This window comes from Mobula birostris, chromosome 3 (assembly GCF_030028105.1).
Source record: "Mobula birostris isolate sMobBir1 chromosome 3, sMobBir1.hap1, whole genome shotgun sequence".
In the NCBI taxonomy this organism is placed as follows: Eukaryota; Metazoa; Chordata; class Chondrichthyes; order Myliobatiformes; family Myliobatidae; genus Mobula; species Mobula birostris.
The window spans coordinates 222,141,171-222,159,464 of NC_092372.1; the positions used below are offsets into that span (position 1 = coordinate 222,141,171).

Consider the following 18,294-nt stretch of genomic DNA (forward strand, 5'->3'; position numbering starts at 1 on the left):
TGAAACCCCAATTTCTACACTCACCGGAACCCTGGTGCCCACATTCCCTTTCAGCTCACCATCTGCAGCCATTCCACCTCACACCACCCAGCTTCTGATATCAATCCCAATCACCCTTCTGACATCTGCCTATCTCCTCCCTCTCAACCCCCGACCTGGATCCAGCTATCAACAGCTCCTGCTCCACCCCGGCCACTCATCTCTGTACACTGGTTAGCTCACTTCTGTTCTTCACTCCAGAGTACCCAAAATATCAACTGTCCATCTCCTACCACAGATGCTGCCTGACCCACCGAGTTCCTCCAGTTTTAGGTAATCAATGATAACGTACATGTTGGAGGGAGGTGTCCCTGCATCTGCAGTCCAGAGTCTATGTCTTTATCCCCATCATTAGTGAAATACTATTATGTGCCTCTCTGACATTTTCTCTCTAAATAAGCCAGAAATGGGTAAGAAATCAAACAACAATCAGAGGGTATAGGATCCTCGTACCTGACCATGGGGCCTTGCTTCTGGTTATCCTTCTGTGGGCCTAAAACCTTGAAGTAGATTGGAACGCCGTTGACGGACAACTGTATGGGAATCTTTGTAGGGTCGAGCTCTGCAACCTAAGGGAACAGACACAAAAAACAGAATATTGAGCAAGCTTACAGAACATTTCTGCAGTCTATAGGATTACAACATGGTCTGTAGATTTAAATATTAGCTTTATTTGTCACATGTACATCGAAACATTGAACCATACAGTCAACACAAAGTACTCTGCAGATGCTGGGGTCAAAGCAACACTCACAACACGCTGGAGGAACTCAGCAGGTCGGGCAGCAGGTCCTGACAAAGGGTTCCGACCCGAAACGTCAACCGATCGTTTCCACGGATGCTGCCCGACCTGCTGAGTTCCTCCAGCGTGTTATGAGCGAACCATACAGTCAAGTGCGTTGTTTGCATCAACGACCAGCAAATTCCGAAGATATGCTAAGGACAGCCTGCAAGTGTCGCCATGCTTCCGGTGCTAACATATCATAACCTACCAACCCTAACACTTACGTCTTTGGAATGCGGGAGGAAACCAGCACACCCAGAGGAAACATAGGTGGTCATGGGGAGAACGTACAAAGTCGTCACAGACAGATCAGCGGGACAGGATCCCTATTGCTGGCACTGTAAATTGTTGCGCTAACTGCCACACTACCACGGTACCATGCGACCGTACTGACCCTAAATGTTGTGGTGCCTCTGTTTCAGGTGTGGATAGATGTACCTATCCAGAACTGAAATCACTCATAATCATACACTGAAAGCGGATCACTTCACGCCTACAGCTCTGGAGATGCTCATACTGAACAGGACAGTTTAGGGTTTGAATGCTGGAGGAGGGCAGTCCAGATGCTTTGCTCCTAATCATAAGACCATAAGACAAAGGAGCAGAATTAGGCCATTCAGCCCATCAAGTCTGCTCTGCAATTCCATCACAGCTGATTTATTACCCCTCTCAACTCCATTCGCCTGCCTTCTCCCTGTAATCCCGAACACCCTTACTAATCAAGAACCTATCAACCTCTGCTTTAAATATACCCAATGCCTTGGCCTCCACAGATTCACCACCCTCTGGCTAAAGAAATTCCTCCTCATCTCTGTTCTAAATGGATGTCCCTCTCTTCTGAGGCTCTGCACTCTGACCCCGGACTTCCCACACATGTTAGTCACAGCTAGAAAATAAGGGCTTATTTTTAAGTATAGCCATGATTACCCTCACAGTTAAATAGAAACATAGGTGGGAGACACAAGAAGTGGGTGAGATGAGCTTTTTTGAAGTACTTATACTAGCATGGGCAAGTTGGGCTGACTACTGTGTTTCAGACTATTAAACAGATGTCTTATATTCAAAAGAAGAGCTCTTGATCTCCCAATCTACATTGTTATGGCCTTCGCATTTTTTTTTAACCGGCACTGCACTTTCTCTTAGCTGCAATACAATTCTCCATTCTGCCTTTCTTTGTACTACCTTGATGTACTTATTTATGGCATGATCTGCTTGCATGGCATGCAAGCAAAAGTTTTTACATCAAGCAAAAGCTTCGGTACAGATGTCAATAAGAAACTGATAATAAAGAGCTGAAATACTAACTCTACAAATGAGCTGGTCCTGGTAATCTCCCCACATGTTGGCGTAGGCGGTAATTTCGATGACCTGCTGCTGATACGGTTCCAGGATTCCTGTTGAGGGCTGCAGGACGAATGCTGCACCTTTCCTGTGGCACAGAAGTGCACCTGCAAATTCTGTCAGCAGGAGGAGGAAACGTTAAGCACAGTGCAGATATCACATTGCAATTGTGTCCAAAGCAATGATTCACTTCAGAATGTATGTGTGTAATTCCATTGCTAAATGGAGGTGATGTATTCATCCCTCTTGAGAATCAGCATCAGAATTGATTTGTTATTGCAACAGATTTCTTAGCTCTTTTTAAAAGAATAGTGTTTTGTTTCATCTGAAAGGTGCCACAGTATCTTACATTGATGTACAAAGAACATAAATGGTACAGCACAAGAATTCTATCTGTGCTGAGCAGAGCGCCAAATTAACCTAATCACTTCAGCCTGCACATGATCCACATCCCTCAATTCCGTATGTATTCAGGTGTCTATCCGAAGTCTGTTAAAATCTCTGATTGTATTTGCTTTCACTGCCACCCCTGGCACTTCATTTCAGGCACCTACAACTCTCAGTGTGAAAAATTAACTCCATAACCCATTTAAATTTTCTCCTTCTCACGTACTGTATGTCCTCCCACATTGAACATTTCTACTCTGGGAAAAGATACCAGGGACTTACTGCAGAGGAAAAAGTTATGTGCTCAGGGTATTCCTGCGTCACTGCGTCACACTGAGACTGATCTCCTTCCTGAAGAAGGCTGTATTTCACTGGGAATGATCTCCTTTCCAGCGAAAGTTGAAGCACATTGGGAATGATCTCCTTTCCAGAGAAGGTTGTGTCACATTGGGAATGATCTCCTTTCTGGAGAAGGTTGAATTGCATTGGGAATTATCTCCTTTCCAGAGAAAGTTGAATCACATTGGGAATGATCTCCTTTCCAGAGAAGGTTGAATCGCATTGGGAATTATCTCCTTTCCAGAGAAAGTTGAATCACATTGGGAATGATCTCCTTTCTGGAGAAGGTTGAATCGCATTGGGAATTATCTCCTTTCCAGAGAAGGAAGTATTACTTTCGAACTGATCTCCTTTCCAGAGAAGGTTGTGTCACATTGGGAATGATCTCCTTTCTGGAGAAGGTTGAATCGCATTGGGAATTATCTCCTTTCCAGAGAAGGAAGTATTACTTTCGAACTGATCTACTTTCCAGAGGAGGTTAGTAGGTTATGGGCTTGAACTCCATCCAAAGGATTTAGAGATATAAATTAAGCTGGCATCTGTAAAGACCTGGGTGATTTGTGTCTTAGAAGTGTGTGTAATTAGAAACCACTGTAGTTCCACCTGTATGTTTAGATGCATTTTAATGGCTCCGTGACAGCGAAATACCTCAGAGCATGATCCAAGAAACTACCAATACAATTAACTTGTCATACTCAGGGGTGATTGAATTCACGAGACACCAGGTAATGTTGCAGCTCTATTAAACCCTGGTTAGACAACACTTGGAGTATTATGTTCGGTTCCAAGTACATCGAACAATACTGCACAATACAGGCCCTTCAGCCAACAACATTGTGCCAAAACCTTAACATGTTCGAAGATAAATCTAACCCTTCCCACCCACATAAGCATGAATTTTTCTTTTTCTTTCATTAATGTGCCTATCTAAATGTTAAATGTTCCTAATGTATCTGCCTCAACTACGCACATACCCCCCACTCTCTGTCAGCTCATTATCGGAAGGATGTGGAAGCTTGCGTGAGAGTGCGGAGGAGATTTTCCAGGATGCTGCCTGGATTGAGGATAGGTTGAGCGAGCTTGGGCTTTTCTCTTTGGAGCGAAGGAGGACGACAGGCAACTTGAAACAGGTGTATAAAACAATAAGAGGCATAGATTGAGCGGACAGCCAGTAACCTTTTCTTAGGGCAGAAATGGCTAATATGAGGGCCATAGTTTTAAGGTGATTGTAGTAAAGTATAGGCGAGATGTTAGAGGTAAGTTTTTTTGTTTGTTTGTTTTTCTTCCAGAGAGTGGTGGGTGTGTGGAATGCGCTGCCAGAGATGGTGGTAGAGGTAGATACATTAGGGAGATTTAAGAGAATCGTAGATAGGCTCAAGGGTATAAATGGGACCTTCCTAGCGCAAGGGGTTTAGATGGGGCAGAATTTGTTAAGTGTCATCAGGAGGGTTACTTAAATCAATATGTAGAAGGTCTGAGGAGAGGAGGGGCCATACTGGACCTGGTATTGGGTAATACACCTAACCAGTGACTGATCTTTCAGTGGGTGAGCAGTTAGGGAACAGTGACCACAACTCCTTAACGTTCAGATAGTAATAGATCAGGATAGGTATAGTCCTTGCATGAGGGTTTTAAATTGGAGCAGGGCAAATAATAAGGGCATTAGGCAAGAACTAAGCAGAGTTCATTGGGAACGCCTTTTTATTGGCAAGTCCATATCAGACATACGGGGGATGTTTAAATATCAGATATCAAAGTTCCTTTTAGAAGGAAGGGCAGGGATGGAAAGATAAGAGAACCTTGGATGTCCAGAGAGGTGATGAATTTAGTCAAGAAGAAAAAGGAAAATTATATAAGCCTTTGGAAGTTAGGATCAAAAGGAGTACATGAGGATTATAAAGCAGCCAGAAAAGAACCAAAGGAGGGAATCAGAAAAGCCAGGAGAGGGCATTAAAAGTCCTTGGCAACTAGGATTAAGGTGAATCCCAAGCCATTCTATACATACATCTAGAGCAAGAGGATTACTCCGGGGAGAGTGGGACCACTCAAGGATGAACAGGGGAACACGAGGAACATTTGTTTGGAGGAAGAGAATGTGAGTGAGGTACTTTGCTTCAGTACTTACCAAGGAAGAAGACCTGAAGGTCCAAGAAGTACTACAGTTACTATCCCTCAACCATTAGGCTCTTGAACAAAAGCCTATTTCAGGTGTTCCCACAACTGATGGTCTCACTTTAAGGACTTTTTTTTTGTTATTTCATACTCGTTATTTACTGCTATTTATTTATATTTATATAAATATATTTATATTATTGCTATTTATATTTTAAACACTTCTATAAAGTCACAGTTTGTTGTCTATTGTCCTGTTTACAGTTACTGTTCTACAGATTTGCTAAGTATGCCCACAGGAAAAAGAATCAGGGTTGTATGCGGTGACATGTATTGTACTCTGATAATAAATTTTACTTTGCACTTTACATTAGAGGCCTCTAAGAGACATTTGGCCTGGCACGAAAATGTGAGGAAGATGGAGGGATATGGACATTGTGTAGGTAGGAGGGAGTTAGTTTTTTTTGGGGGGGGGGTTGATTTAATTTTCAGCTGGTTTGTCACAACACTGTGGGCTGAAGGGCCTGTTCCTGTACACTACTCTTCTATGTTCTATGGATGATAGGAAAATGGAAGTCTATATGGAAGGGAAGGATTAGGCTGATCTTAGAGTCACGTCAACATTGTGGTTTGAAGGGCCTGTAGCATGGTGTAATGTTCTATGTTGGACGTACTTACTATGAGGATATAACGCCTTCTATTCTTACCACGCTGCAGCTGGTCCTGTGACTTGCTTGGACCTTCTGTAAGGCTCACTGTTCTCTTCAGGAGAGGTGTTCTTGAGCTTTAGTATTATTAGCACAGGACACAGAGTTATTCATTGACAATAAGCAGAACATATAATTCAGAATCATGGAAATATGGAAATAGCTTGTTCACCTGTTCTAAAACCTTTGTTTGATAATTGATTCTGTGAAGTACTTATTGTGCTATAAGCAGGTTATAATTGTGTTGCTAATTGAGTATCGGGAATATCATGAGATCAACAAACAATAATATTGAACACATACAGAATAATTGCTAAGGAAACCCTCCTAACCTGATGCGTTACAACTGTTCTGCTTGATACCACAAGTAACTGCAGAGCTGTGCATGCAGTGCAGTCCATCACAGAAACCAGCCTCCCCACTAGTCCCCCATCTACAATTCCCACTGCCTTGGTAAAGCTGCCAAAATAATCGAAGGCCCCTCCCACACCAGACATTGTTCTCCCCTCTCCCATCAGGTAGAAGATAAGCACGCTTGAGGGCACCTACCACCAGGCTCAAAGGCAGCTTTTATCCTGCCATTATCAGATCTCTTGCATGCCATAAGATGAACTCAATCTCTCTTGTTGTGGCCCTTGCACTTTATTTATCTACCTGCACAGCACTTCTTTCATAACTGCAACATTTCACTCTGTATTTTGTTTCCTTTTAACTACCTTGATGTACTGTACGAATGTATGGAATGATCTATCTGGATGGTACACACACAAAAGCTCTTCACTGTACATGTAATAGTAATAAACCAAACCAAGAGAAACTGATCAATAAATATATTTAGATAATAGAAGAATGCTCCTGGGTAATTGATTACAGGTTATCCCTTCAACGAGTTATCAGAAAATGGGTAATGGGAATCTCATTAAAGTCATAGAGCTACACCGTATGGAGCCAGGACCTTCGGTGCCCACCCAGATGGTCTCAATTTCCTGCATTTGTCCTATGTCCCTCCAGGCACTGCTGCAGCAACACTTGCGAGTTGCCCCCTGCACATATTCAGAGTGTTGGTTGTTGAGGTAAATGATGCATTTCAATGTTTGTTTCCATGTTTCAGTGTACATGTTCAAAGTACATACATATCACCATAAATGTGATAAATTAATCTTTATCTTAAATGGTACTATTGTACCTGTCTCAACCACTTCCTCCATATACTCAGCTCCACGTAAAATGAACTGCCCCTTGGGGCACTTTTAAATCTTTTCCCTCTCATCCTAAACCTAAGTCCTTTGTTTTTGGACTCTCCTACCCTAGGGAAAAGCCTGTAACCATCCACCTGTATCTGTGCCTCTCCTAATTTTAAACACTTCTATGAAGTCACCTAGCCTGGCCACCTCTCCCTATACCTCATGGTAGTGCAGTGGCTAGTGCAGCACTTTACAGTGCCAGTGATCAGGGTTCGATCCTGCCGCTGGCTGTAAGGAGTTTGTACGGTCTCCCCATGACCACATGCTTTTCAGGTTTCCTCCTACATTTCAAATGCATACAGGTTAGTAAATTGTAGGCATCTTATGTTGGTGCTAGAAACATGGTGGCATTTGTGGGTGTCTCTCTACACACCTCTTGGACTGTATTGGTCACAAAATACCCTGCAGATGCTGGGGTCAAAGCAACACTCACAACACGCTGGAGGAAATCAGCAGGTCGGGCAGCATCCATGGAAACGATCAGTCAACGTTTCCACGGATGCTGCCCGACCTGCTGAGTTCCTCCAGCGTGTTGTGAGGACTGTATTGGTTGCTGTTTCAAACACTGCATTTCACAGTACGATTCAATGTTTTGATGTACTGTACATGTGACAAAGAACATTCATTAATCATTATATTTCATCTTTATCTCTGACCCTCTAGTCCTGGCAATATCCTTGTAAACCTTCTCTACACTCTTTCTAGCTTGCCCTTTTGTTCCCTACAATAGGGCGAACAAAACTCTACAAAGTACCAATGATTTGTACACCTGCATCCACTTACACTCATTAACATTGAACGGTACTGTTGGATCGCAGGGAATATCATTAGGGATTAAGAGATTATTTGGTATCATGAGTTATAATTTAGTTGTCATTAGCCTAACATCCAGCACGTCTTTGAGTTGAGGGAGGAAACGGGAGCATCAGGAGCAAACCCACAGGGTGAACATGAAAACTTGATACAACCAGCTGAGAGTCCACAGAGCTTCCTGCAGCTCCTCTAAACTGCCCAATTCTATGAATGTCAACATGACTTCATACCCATGACCAGTTCCCTGAGATGGTGGTGAAGCTCCAAAGTCCACATGGGTGGTGATACTTCTTGTTTCAAATGCAGGTAGATTGGGAAAATCAGGTTGATGCTGAATCCCAGGAGTGGGGATTTCTAGAGTGCCTAAGGGAAGGCATTTTAGAGCAACTCGTGGTTGAGCCCATGAGGCAATCAGCTATTCTGGATTGGGTGTTGTGCAATGAACCAGAATTGATTAGAGAGCTTGAGGTAAAAGAACCTTTAGGGACAAGTGATCATAATATGATTGAATTCACCCTGGAAATTTGAGAAGGAGAAGCTAAAGTCAGATGTATCAGTATTACAATGGAGTAAAGGGAATTACAGAGGCATGAGAGAGAAGTTAGTCAAAATTGTTTGTAAAAGAACACTGGCAGGGATGACGGCAGAGTAGCAATGGCTGGAATTTCTGGAAGCAATTCAGAAGGCACAGGATATAGACATCCCAAAGAGAAAGAAGGAAGAAGTATTCTAAAGGAAAGACGACACAACCGTGGCTAACAAGAAGTCAAAACCAACTTTAAAGCCAAAGAGAGAGCATATAATAGAGCAAAAATTAGTGGGAAGTTAGAGGATTGGGAAGCTTTTAAAAACCAACAGAAGGGAACTAAAAAGTTATTAAGGTAAAGATGGAATATGAAAATAAGATAGCCAATAATATTAAAGAGGATACCAAAAGTTTCTTCAGATACAATGGGGTGTAAAAAAACAGGCAAGAATGGACATTGGACCACTGGAAAATGATGCTAGTGAGGTAGTAATGGGGGACAAGGAAATGTCAAATGAACTAAATAACTATTTTGCATCAGTCTTCATTGTGGAAGACACTAGCAGTATGATGGAAGCTCCAGGTGTCAGGGGTCATGAAGTATATGAAGTTACCATTACTATAGAGAAGGTTCTTGGGACACTGGAAGGTCTGAAGGTAGATAAATCACATGGACCCCAGGGTTCTGAAAGAGGTGGCTGAAGAGATCATGGAGGTATTAGTAATGATCTGGAAGTCTGGAAAATTGCAAATGTCACGCCACTCTTCAAGAACAGAGAGAGGAAGAAGAAAGGAAACTATAGGCTGGTTAGTCTGACCTCAGTGGCTGGGAAGATGTTGGACTCGATCGTTAAGGATGAGGTTTTAGGGGACTTGGAGGCACATAATAAAATAGGCTGTAATCAGCATGATTTCCTCAAGGGAAATCTGTTGGAATTTTTGAAGAAATAACTAGCAGGATAGACAAAGGAGAATCGGTTGATGTTGGTACTTGGATTTTCAGAAGGCCTTTGACAAGGTGCCACACATGAGACTGCTTAACAAGTTATGAGCCCATAATATTACAGGAAAGATTCCAGCATGGGTAAAACAGTGGCTGATTGGCTGGAGGCAAAGAGTGGAAATAAATGGGGCCTTTTCTGGTTGGTAGCCAGTGACTAGTGTGTTGGGACTGATTCTTTTTACATTATATGTCAATGATTTGGATGATGGAATTGATGGCTTTGTTGCAAAGTTTGCAGACGATATGAAGATAGGTGGAAGGGCAGGTAGTTTTGAGCAAGTAGAGAGGCTACAGAAGGACTTAAACAGATTAGGAGAATGAGCAAAGATGGAATACAGTGTCGGGAAGTGTATGGTCATGCACTTTGGTAGAAAAAATGAAAGGGTTGACTATTTTCTAAATAGAGAGAAAATGCAAATAACTGAGGTGCAAAGGAGCTTGGGAGTCCTTGTGCGGGATTCCCTAAAGGTTAATTTGCAAGCTGAGTCTGAGGTGAGGAAGGCAAATGCAATGTTAGTGTTCATTTCAGGAGGATTAGAATATAAAAGCATGGATTTATTGTTGAGACTTTATAAAGCACTGGTGAGGCTTCACATGGAGTATTGTGAGCAGTTTTGGGCCCCTTATCTTAGAAAGGATGTGCTGAAAGTGGAGAGGGTTCAAAGGAGGTTTCCAGGTTTGAAAGACTTGTCATATGAAGAGTGTTTGATTGCTCTGGGCCTCTGTTCACTGGAATTCAGACGAATGAGGGGTGACCTCATTGAAACCTATCGAATGGTGAAAGATCTTGATGGAGTGGATGAGGAGAGGATGTTTCCTACAGTGGGAGAGTTTAAGACCAGAGGACAGAGCCTCAGAATAGAGGGGGTCTTTTTAGAACAGAGATGAGGAGGAATTTTTTTTAGCTAGAGTGTGATGAATCTGTGGAATTCATTGCCACAGGCAGCTGTGGAGGCCAAGTCTTTTTGTATATGTAAGGCAGAGGTTGATAGACCCTTGATTGATCGGGGCATGAAGAGACATGGGGAGAAGGCAGGAGACTGGGGCTGAGAGGAAAATTGGGTCAGTCAAGATGAAGTGGTGGAGCAGACTCGATAGGCTAAATGGCCTAATTCTGTTCCTATATCTTATGGTCTCATCGTCTTGCTGGACCAAATGGTCTGTGCTTTGTTTCCTTCTGTTCAATTCTTTGTCGTTCACTCGACTTTTTGGTGAACAGAATGGGAATAACGAGCTACTCAGACCCAAGCTTCTGTGACAGTACCACTTACTGACTGGACGGAGATCCATGGGGTGGCCTGCTGATGGGAGGGGGAAGGGGCGGGCAACTGCTGAAGTACTCCACCTCCAGACTGAACGGTCCTGCAATGGCAGTGTTGTTGGTAATTAGTAGCTTTCTCTTCATAGTGTTGTGCACCATCATTTCACTGAAGTCCAGAACCAGCAAGTCACTGTGTAGAGAAGATCAGATCAGATTAACTGATTCATCCGGGTGCAATGAAATTCCTTGTTCTTTAAAGCTCACAGAGTAATAAGTACAATGACAAGCACTAATGGTGCAAATATTGCAATCTGAAGTGGTGTAAACTGAAAGGCTAAAGTAATGCATTAACCAACAGCATGGTCGCATAGTGGTTAGCGTAACACTTTGCAGTGCCAGCGATTAGCAATCAGGGTTCAAATCCCCATTCAGATTCTCTTACCTACAGTGAAATACGTGAACCAACACAACATAAGGATGTGCTAGGAGCAGCCCACAATCATTTCGGAGCCAACGTAGCACGTCCTCCATGTTCAGCAGAAGAGCAGCAACCAAACAACAGCAGCAAAACAAGTCCTTTTCCTTCCTCCCTTCCACACACACAGACAGTCCTCCAACCCTAGGACTGGCCACCTCAGGGCCTCCTGCCTCCGTTGGACTCACATACATCAGGTCTCCAAATTCCCCAGTGGACTTGAACCCTGGGCTTCAGCCATTGGGCTTTGACCTCCACCGGTCCGTGTAAGGAGTTTGCATGTTTTGTCCATGACCATGCATGCTTCATCCGGGTGCTCCAGTTTCTTAACATGCTACATAGTAAGCACACGTGTATCCTTTCTTTCTCATGTATTTTACCAACTGTGTATCTATGCTTTCACATAGCTAGTTAGTATTCAAGAACATTTTCAACCTCTCACTGCTACGTGCGGAAGTTCCCACTTGCTTCAAAAAAGCAACAATTATACCAATGCCAAAGAAGAATAATATGCGCTGCCTTAATGACTATTGCCCGGTAGCACTCATATCGACAGTGAAGAAATGCTTTGAGAGATTGGTCATGACTAGACTGAACTCCTGCTTCAACAAGGACTTGGACTCATTGCAATTTGCCTATCGTCACAATAAGTCAACAGCAGACGCAATCTCAATGGCTCTCCACACGGCTTTAGACCACCTGGACAACACAAACACCCATGTCAGTTTGCTGTTCATCATCTTTAGCTCAGCATTTAACACCATCATTCCCACAGTCCTGACTGAGGGAATGTACCTCCCTCTGTAATTGGATACTCGACTTCCTAACCGGAAGACCACAATCTGTGTAGATTGGTGATAACATATCCTCTCTGCTGACGATCAACACTGGTACGCCTCAGTGGTGTGTGCTTAGCCCACTGCTCTACTCTCTCTATACCATGACTGTGTGACTAGGCATAGCTCAAACACCATCTACGAATTTGCCGATGATACAACCATTGTTGGTAGAATCTCAGGTGGTGACGAGAGGGCGTACAGGAGTGAGATATGCCAACTAGTGGAGTGGTGCCGCAGCAACAACCTGGCACTCAACGTCAGTAAGACAAGAGAGATGATTGTGGACTTCAGGAAGGGCAAGACGAAGGAACACATACCAATTCTCATAGAGGGATCAGAAGTGGAGAGAGTGAGCAGCTTCAAGTTCCTGGGTGTCAAGATCTCTGAGGATCTAACCTGATCCCAACATATCGATGCAGTCATAAAGAAGGCAAGACAGTGGCTATACTTTATTAGGAGTTTGAAGCGATTTGGCATGTCAACAAATACACCCAAAAACTTCTATAGTTGTACCATGGAGAGCATTCTGACAGGCTGCATCACTGTCTGGTATGGAGGGGCTACTGCACAGGACCAAAAGAAGCTGCAGAAGGTTGTAAATCTAGTCAGCTCCATCTTGGGTACTAGCCTACAAAGTACCCAGGACATCTTCAGGGAGCGGTGTCTCAGGAAGGCAGCATCCATTATTAAGGACCTCTAGCACTCAGGGCATGCCCTTTTCTCACTGTTACCATCAGGTAGGAGATACAGAAGCCTAAAGGCACACACTCAGCGATTCAGGAACAGCTTCTTCCCCTCTGCCACCCGATTCCTAAATGGACTTTGAAGCTTTGGATACTACCTCACTTTTTTAATATACAGTATTTGTTTTTGCACATTTTTTAATAATCTATTCAATATACATAATTGATTTACTTGTTTATTTATTATTATGTTTTATTTAATTTATTTTTTTTCCTCTGTCTGCTGGATTATGTATGCATTGAACTGCTGCTGCTAAGTTAGCAAATTTCATTTCACATGCCGGTGATAATAAACCTGATTCTGATTACTTAGAGGTTTCAAGAATGATAAGATTGTGGAAAGATAAATTTTGCAGTTTGTGACAGAAGATAAACTCCCCTGTGGATGGTCACAAACCCAGAGTGGGTTCGGTCATGGGGCTATCAACTTCATCTCGCAAAAACCCAATGCTACAGACACGCCAACAGAAGCTCCAAAGACCTCATCCTTGGGAGAGGAAGGATACACCTGGAAGAAGGGCTATACTTGCAGACCATTTGAAAGACTGTTCCGGTAAGAGGATTCCGACGAGCCACTGTTGGTGGCCTACAGTATGTCCCAGCAGGAGTGAAGGGTTTAAGAAGCAGACAGAAGAAAAAAAAAGAGTTGAACTTTCAGAATAATTTGTTTAATTAAAAAGGAATTGAACTCAGGTTCCATGAGTCAGTGCTACTAATAATTCTACGGGAACAATAATTCACGATGAGTCAGGATTTACCTCTCCTCATGATCATCAGTAGGAATGCTGTAAGTTATATTCAAGCCTCTTGGTTTAGCATATAATTCCAGCAAAAGTGGTTCCTTCATTTCCTCCACTGTGCACGATACTGTAGCTCCATTTAGTTCATCCTGAGAGGCAGAGACACAAGCACAAATGGCTGTAGGCTGAAGATGCACCCTACAAAAACCTACAATAACAGTTATAATCCTAATTCTTTCCAGCTGCACAAATGGTGTAAAATGCTGTTGATGGGTGACCTGTCATGGAGAACGCTTATTCTCTGTGACTCTCTGGAAAAGAGGCTAATCTTCCAACAGGTCAGACAGCATCTATGCAGTGGAACAAACAGTCAATGCTTCAGGCCGAGACCCCTCATCAGGAGAGGAAAGGAAGGGGGAAGAAGCCAGAGTAGGTAGGTAGGTGAGAGGGGAAGGAGTACAAGCTGGCAGGTGATAGGTGAGACCAGGTGAGGGGGAAGTTGGGCTGCTGGGGGAGGGGTAATAAAGTAAGAAACTGGGAGATTATAGGTGGAAGAACTAAAGGGCTGAATTAGAAGGAATCTGACAGGAGAGGGAAATTTCTCCCCTCCTCCACCTTCTCTTTTTATTCAATCCCTGTTCTGGTCTCCTTCCCTTTCTCCCATGTCTTGCTATACTCTCCTGTCACCTCCAATTTCTCACTTCATCACCCCTCTCCCACCCACCTTCCTTCTTCTTCTTAGTTATCACCTGCCAGTTTTTACACCTTATTCTGGCTTCTTCCCCCTTCCTTTCCAGTACTGATGAAGAGCCGGGGCTCGAACTGTTAACTGTTTATTCCTCTCCATAGATGCTGCCTGACTGCTGAGTTCCTCCAGCAATTGTGTGTTTCAGTTTAAGTTCATTCTATGGGGTTTCTTGTTTCATGGATGTCTGTGAAGAATATGAATTTCAGCTTGTATACTGTATACGTTCTTGGATATTAAATGAATCTTTGTACCTTTAAAGTTCCCTTCCCATTTTTCAAAATTTGTTGGACAGAAATGGCAATATACAGTTTAATTTCTTGATAAAATGGGGGAGGAGAAGATGGCAGTGCAACGCAGCACGCGCGGCCGTTCTGAATTGATATCGTATTTGTGAAGTAGGATGCTGTGCACAATCCTGATTTGATGGAGACAGCCATGAGAAGCACGGAGGAACATCTGGAGAAACTTCTGAAATGTCTGCTTCACTGCCGCTGCTACTGTGCGATTGAGAATCTCTGGAGGGAAAGGCCCCAAATCCTCGGCTTTGCCTATTGCCTGTTGCCGGGGCCGGGGTCAAAGCGCTCAGCAGAGGTGGTGCTCAGTGCTCGGTGTCGGAGAGCTGGTCAGAGGCTCGAAGTTTTCGGACGGACTCTGAGTCGGACTGTGGTCGGGTGCTTCCAGGATGCTGCATCGGCAAGTTTGCAGCGCTGGAAGCTCATGGCAGGAAGAGTTTTCTTCCTTCAACTGTCTGCGTGAGATGATGGGACTTTCAAGAGACTCTGAGATTTTTTTTTAACCGTGCCCATGGTCTGTTCTTCTATCAAATTACGGTATTGCTTGCACTGTTGTAACTATATGTTATAATTATGTGGTTTTTGTCAGTTTTTTTAGTCTTGGTTTGTCTTGTGGTATCATTCTGGGGGAACAAATTGTATCATTTCTTACTGCATGCATTACTAAATGACAATGAAAGAGGACTGCGTGTCCTTATAATCTAATCTAATGCCTAAATACATAGGTATGAGGGGTTTATGACTTCAAGGGAAACTGGAGCCAACGGTGTTCCTATTGCATGTGCCTATTCCACTTGTCTTTATAGGTGGTGTAGTTTGTGGATATGGGACATGTCAATTAACCAACAGCACTAACACTTTTAATAACCTTTTCTCATTAATTATTTCAAGATAGTATTATTCTCTGGAAGGCAATTTCATGACCATTGCTTGAACTTGAGTAATCCTCTGATATTTGATCACGTTCAATGCAAATCTTGTAGTTCAATTTTGCCAGTTGAAAAAATTGAACAGAACAGGCCCTTCAGCCCATAATGCCTGTGCCAACTATGATGCCAAATTAAACTCATTCCATCTCTTTAAAGAGCTTGAAAGAGTGCAGAGAAAATTTACAAGGGTGTTGCCAGGACTTGAGGACCTGAGTTAGAGGGAAAGGTTGAATGGGTTAGGAGTTTATTCACTAGAGCACAGGAGAATAAGGAGAGATGTTATATAGGCAACACACACAAAATGCTGGAGGAACTCAGCAAGCTAGGCAGCATCTATGGAAACGAGTTTAGTCGATGTTTTGGGCCGAGACCCTTCATCAGGACTGCCACTTCATACAGGTGTACCATTTTGTTGAGCACCTTTGCTCCAACCACAAAAAGCAAGATTTCCCAGTGGCCAACCATTTTAATTCCAATCCCTATTCCCATTTTCGGTTTATGATGGCGCTACTGAAGTTGGGCAACAGCTTACTGGTAGTTCAAAAGGTAAGACATACAACTAAATTATTAATAACACCTTTTCTGAAGTAAATCATGGTAAACTGTCACCGCAAACAATGAAGAGGCAAGCGAAGGTGAAGCTGACTTGAGGGATGAGCCGTGCTGGTGTGTTGCAAAGTTGAAGTGTAACACGTTGGAGTCAGTTTGAGTCTGAGTCGGAGTTGGAGGTGGAGTTGGAGTGAGCAGTTCGTAAGGAGTCTCAGTGCCCATCCCCCAAAACCGGCAGTCAGGTTGGATCGCTGTAAGCGATAAGCCGACTTGGACATATCAAGAATGGTTTCAGGCTGGGCAGCGAGGTCTAGACCCAGAGAGTATCGCTGTGGCAGAGCCCAGGTACTTGTGCGCAGCACCATCCAGTGTTTGGATGATTTAAGTGCCAGCCCAGAAAGACTGAACAGGCAGGTGTCAGGACTGGAGATGAGGGTCAGGCTGACTCACATATCACCTTCTAGCCTGTACTCTTTCCCCTTCCCCACCTTCTTATTCTGGTTTCCTCCCCTTTCTTTCTGGTCATGATGATGGGTCTCAGCTCGAAGCATCGACTGTTTATTCACTTCCAAAGATGCTGCCTGACCTGTGGAGTTCCTCCGGCATTTTATGTGTGCTGCTCTGGATTTTAGCATCTGCAGAATCTCTTGTGGGAAAAGCAGGAAGACTATTTACTTTCGCCCTAGTGGAGGTGGAGAAATACCCTGAACAACTCAATCGTTTCTAAATCATATCTGTCTTCTGCTAATGCAACTATATTTTTAAATTTACAGTTTTATGTTGTGAGATTATCTATGTTAACATGATAATCTATATCCTGATTATTCATTGTAACTGCTACTTGTTTTTCTGAATACAAACTTTGCTCTTTGCTTAACATTTGCACAATGTTGTCCCATTAGGATTAATCTGAAACAGAACTGCATTTGCCATGGTTCAACAAAAGATTAATATCTGTAGCAGAGACTATGACCTACAAGTTTTTGAAGGGTGGAGCTGACCTGATCAAGAATACCTTGCAACAATAACGTCACTGTTTGCCTACAGGACTGGCTTCCCTCCAGGACTTAACAAACATAAGGGTTTTGACAAATAGTGTATTAGTGTTACATATATGTTGTTTATTTGGCACTGTTAAGATAATTATTTATGTTACCTAAAGTTTATGTTACTTCAGGTTTGTCCTTGTAATGTACCATGAGGCTGCTGCAAAAAGTTAATTTTCATGAGGAGCGTTTGATGGCCTGTACTTGCTGGAATTCAGAAGGAGGAGGGGGATCTCATTGAAACCTATCGAATATTGAAAGGCCTTGACAGGGTGAATGTGGAAAGGATGTTTCATATGGTGGTACAGTCCAAGACCAGAGGGCTTCGCCTCAGGATAGAGGGTTGCCCCTTTAGAAGAGGTGAGGAGGAATTTCTTTAGCCAGAGAGTGGTGAATCTGTGGAACTCATTGTCACAGGCAGCTATGGAGACAAAGTCATTGGGTACATTTAAAGAAAAGGTTGATAGATTTTGGATTAGTCAGGGCATGAAGGGATACAGGGAGAAGACAGGAGATTGGGGCCGAGAGGGAAATGGATTGGTCACAATGAAATGGCGGAGCGGGCTAATTCTGGCAGGCTAACTGGCCTAATTCTGCTCCTATACCTTATGGTCTTATGTCATTTGTGCCTTATGCTTGTGTGCATATAGCAACAATAAACTTAAAAATTGAGATGCTGACATGACTCATAATCAGAAAGCACAGATTTAAGGTGAAGAAACCAAAAGAAAGTTAAATTTTCTTTTCACTCAGAGATTTGCTGTGCCCTCAACTATACTGTCTAAAAGGGTGGTGGTAATATTGTACTACCTGTAGTGGGTCACTGGGTTGGATGTCAGAAGCTGGTTCTTTACACAGAGAGTGGTGGGTGCATGGGATGTGCTGCCTGGGGTGGTGGTAGAGGCAGATAAGTTAGGGACATTTAAGAGACTCTTAGGTAGGCACATAGATGATAGAAAATGGAGGACTACGTGGGAGGGAAAGGTTAGATTGATCTTAGAGTGGGTTAAAAGTTGGCACAACATTGTGGGCCGAAGGCACTGTACTGTTCCATAAGGTTCTATGTTCTATTAGCTGCTTGAGCTTCTTCATCAGGTGAAAAAGGAGGTGTACAGCACAGAACCCAACTACTTGAAGTCCAATGGACTTATTCACCACACAAAAAAATATGCTGATGAGAGAGTGTGTTTATAGTCCTCAAACAGTGGAAACCTAATTCTGCCCCTGCTGTATGTCTATGGAAACCTGCACTGCATCCACAACAGCTTGAATGGTCATGAGATCTTGAACCGTTTGCATCACATTGTTCATACGAATAACTACGAGAGGGACATCTGCACAGTTACTCTCCATCGAAGTGGTGTGATCCTGAAGTG

The 18,294-nt window shown here is 43.2% G+C and overlaps 1 protein-coding gene across 5 annotated transcripts in view; it reads right to left on the minus strand.

Moving 5' to 3' along the window:
- Positions 1-18,294, minus strand: part of dlec1 (DLEC1 cilia and flagella associated protein) — a 209,298-nt gene that overhangs the window by 62,669 nt on the left and 128,335 nt on the right. For all 5 annotated transcript variants that reach the window (XM_072254199.1, XM_072254200.1, XM_072254195.1 and 2 more), the window contains 5 exons: positions 13,372-13,502; positions 10,567-10,746; positions 5,710-5,786; positions 2,129-2,280; positions 493-608 (listed from right to left, as the gene is read on the minus strand). In XM_072254199.1, the coding sequence (XP_072110300.1) occupies positions 493-608; positions 2,129-2,280; positions 5,710-5,786; positions 10,567-10,746; positions 13,372-13,502 (656 nt within the window). The remainder of the gene's footprint in view (positions 1-492; positions 609-2,128; positions 2,281-5,709; positions 5,787-10,566; positions 10,747-13,371; positions 13,503-18,294) is intronic.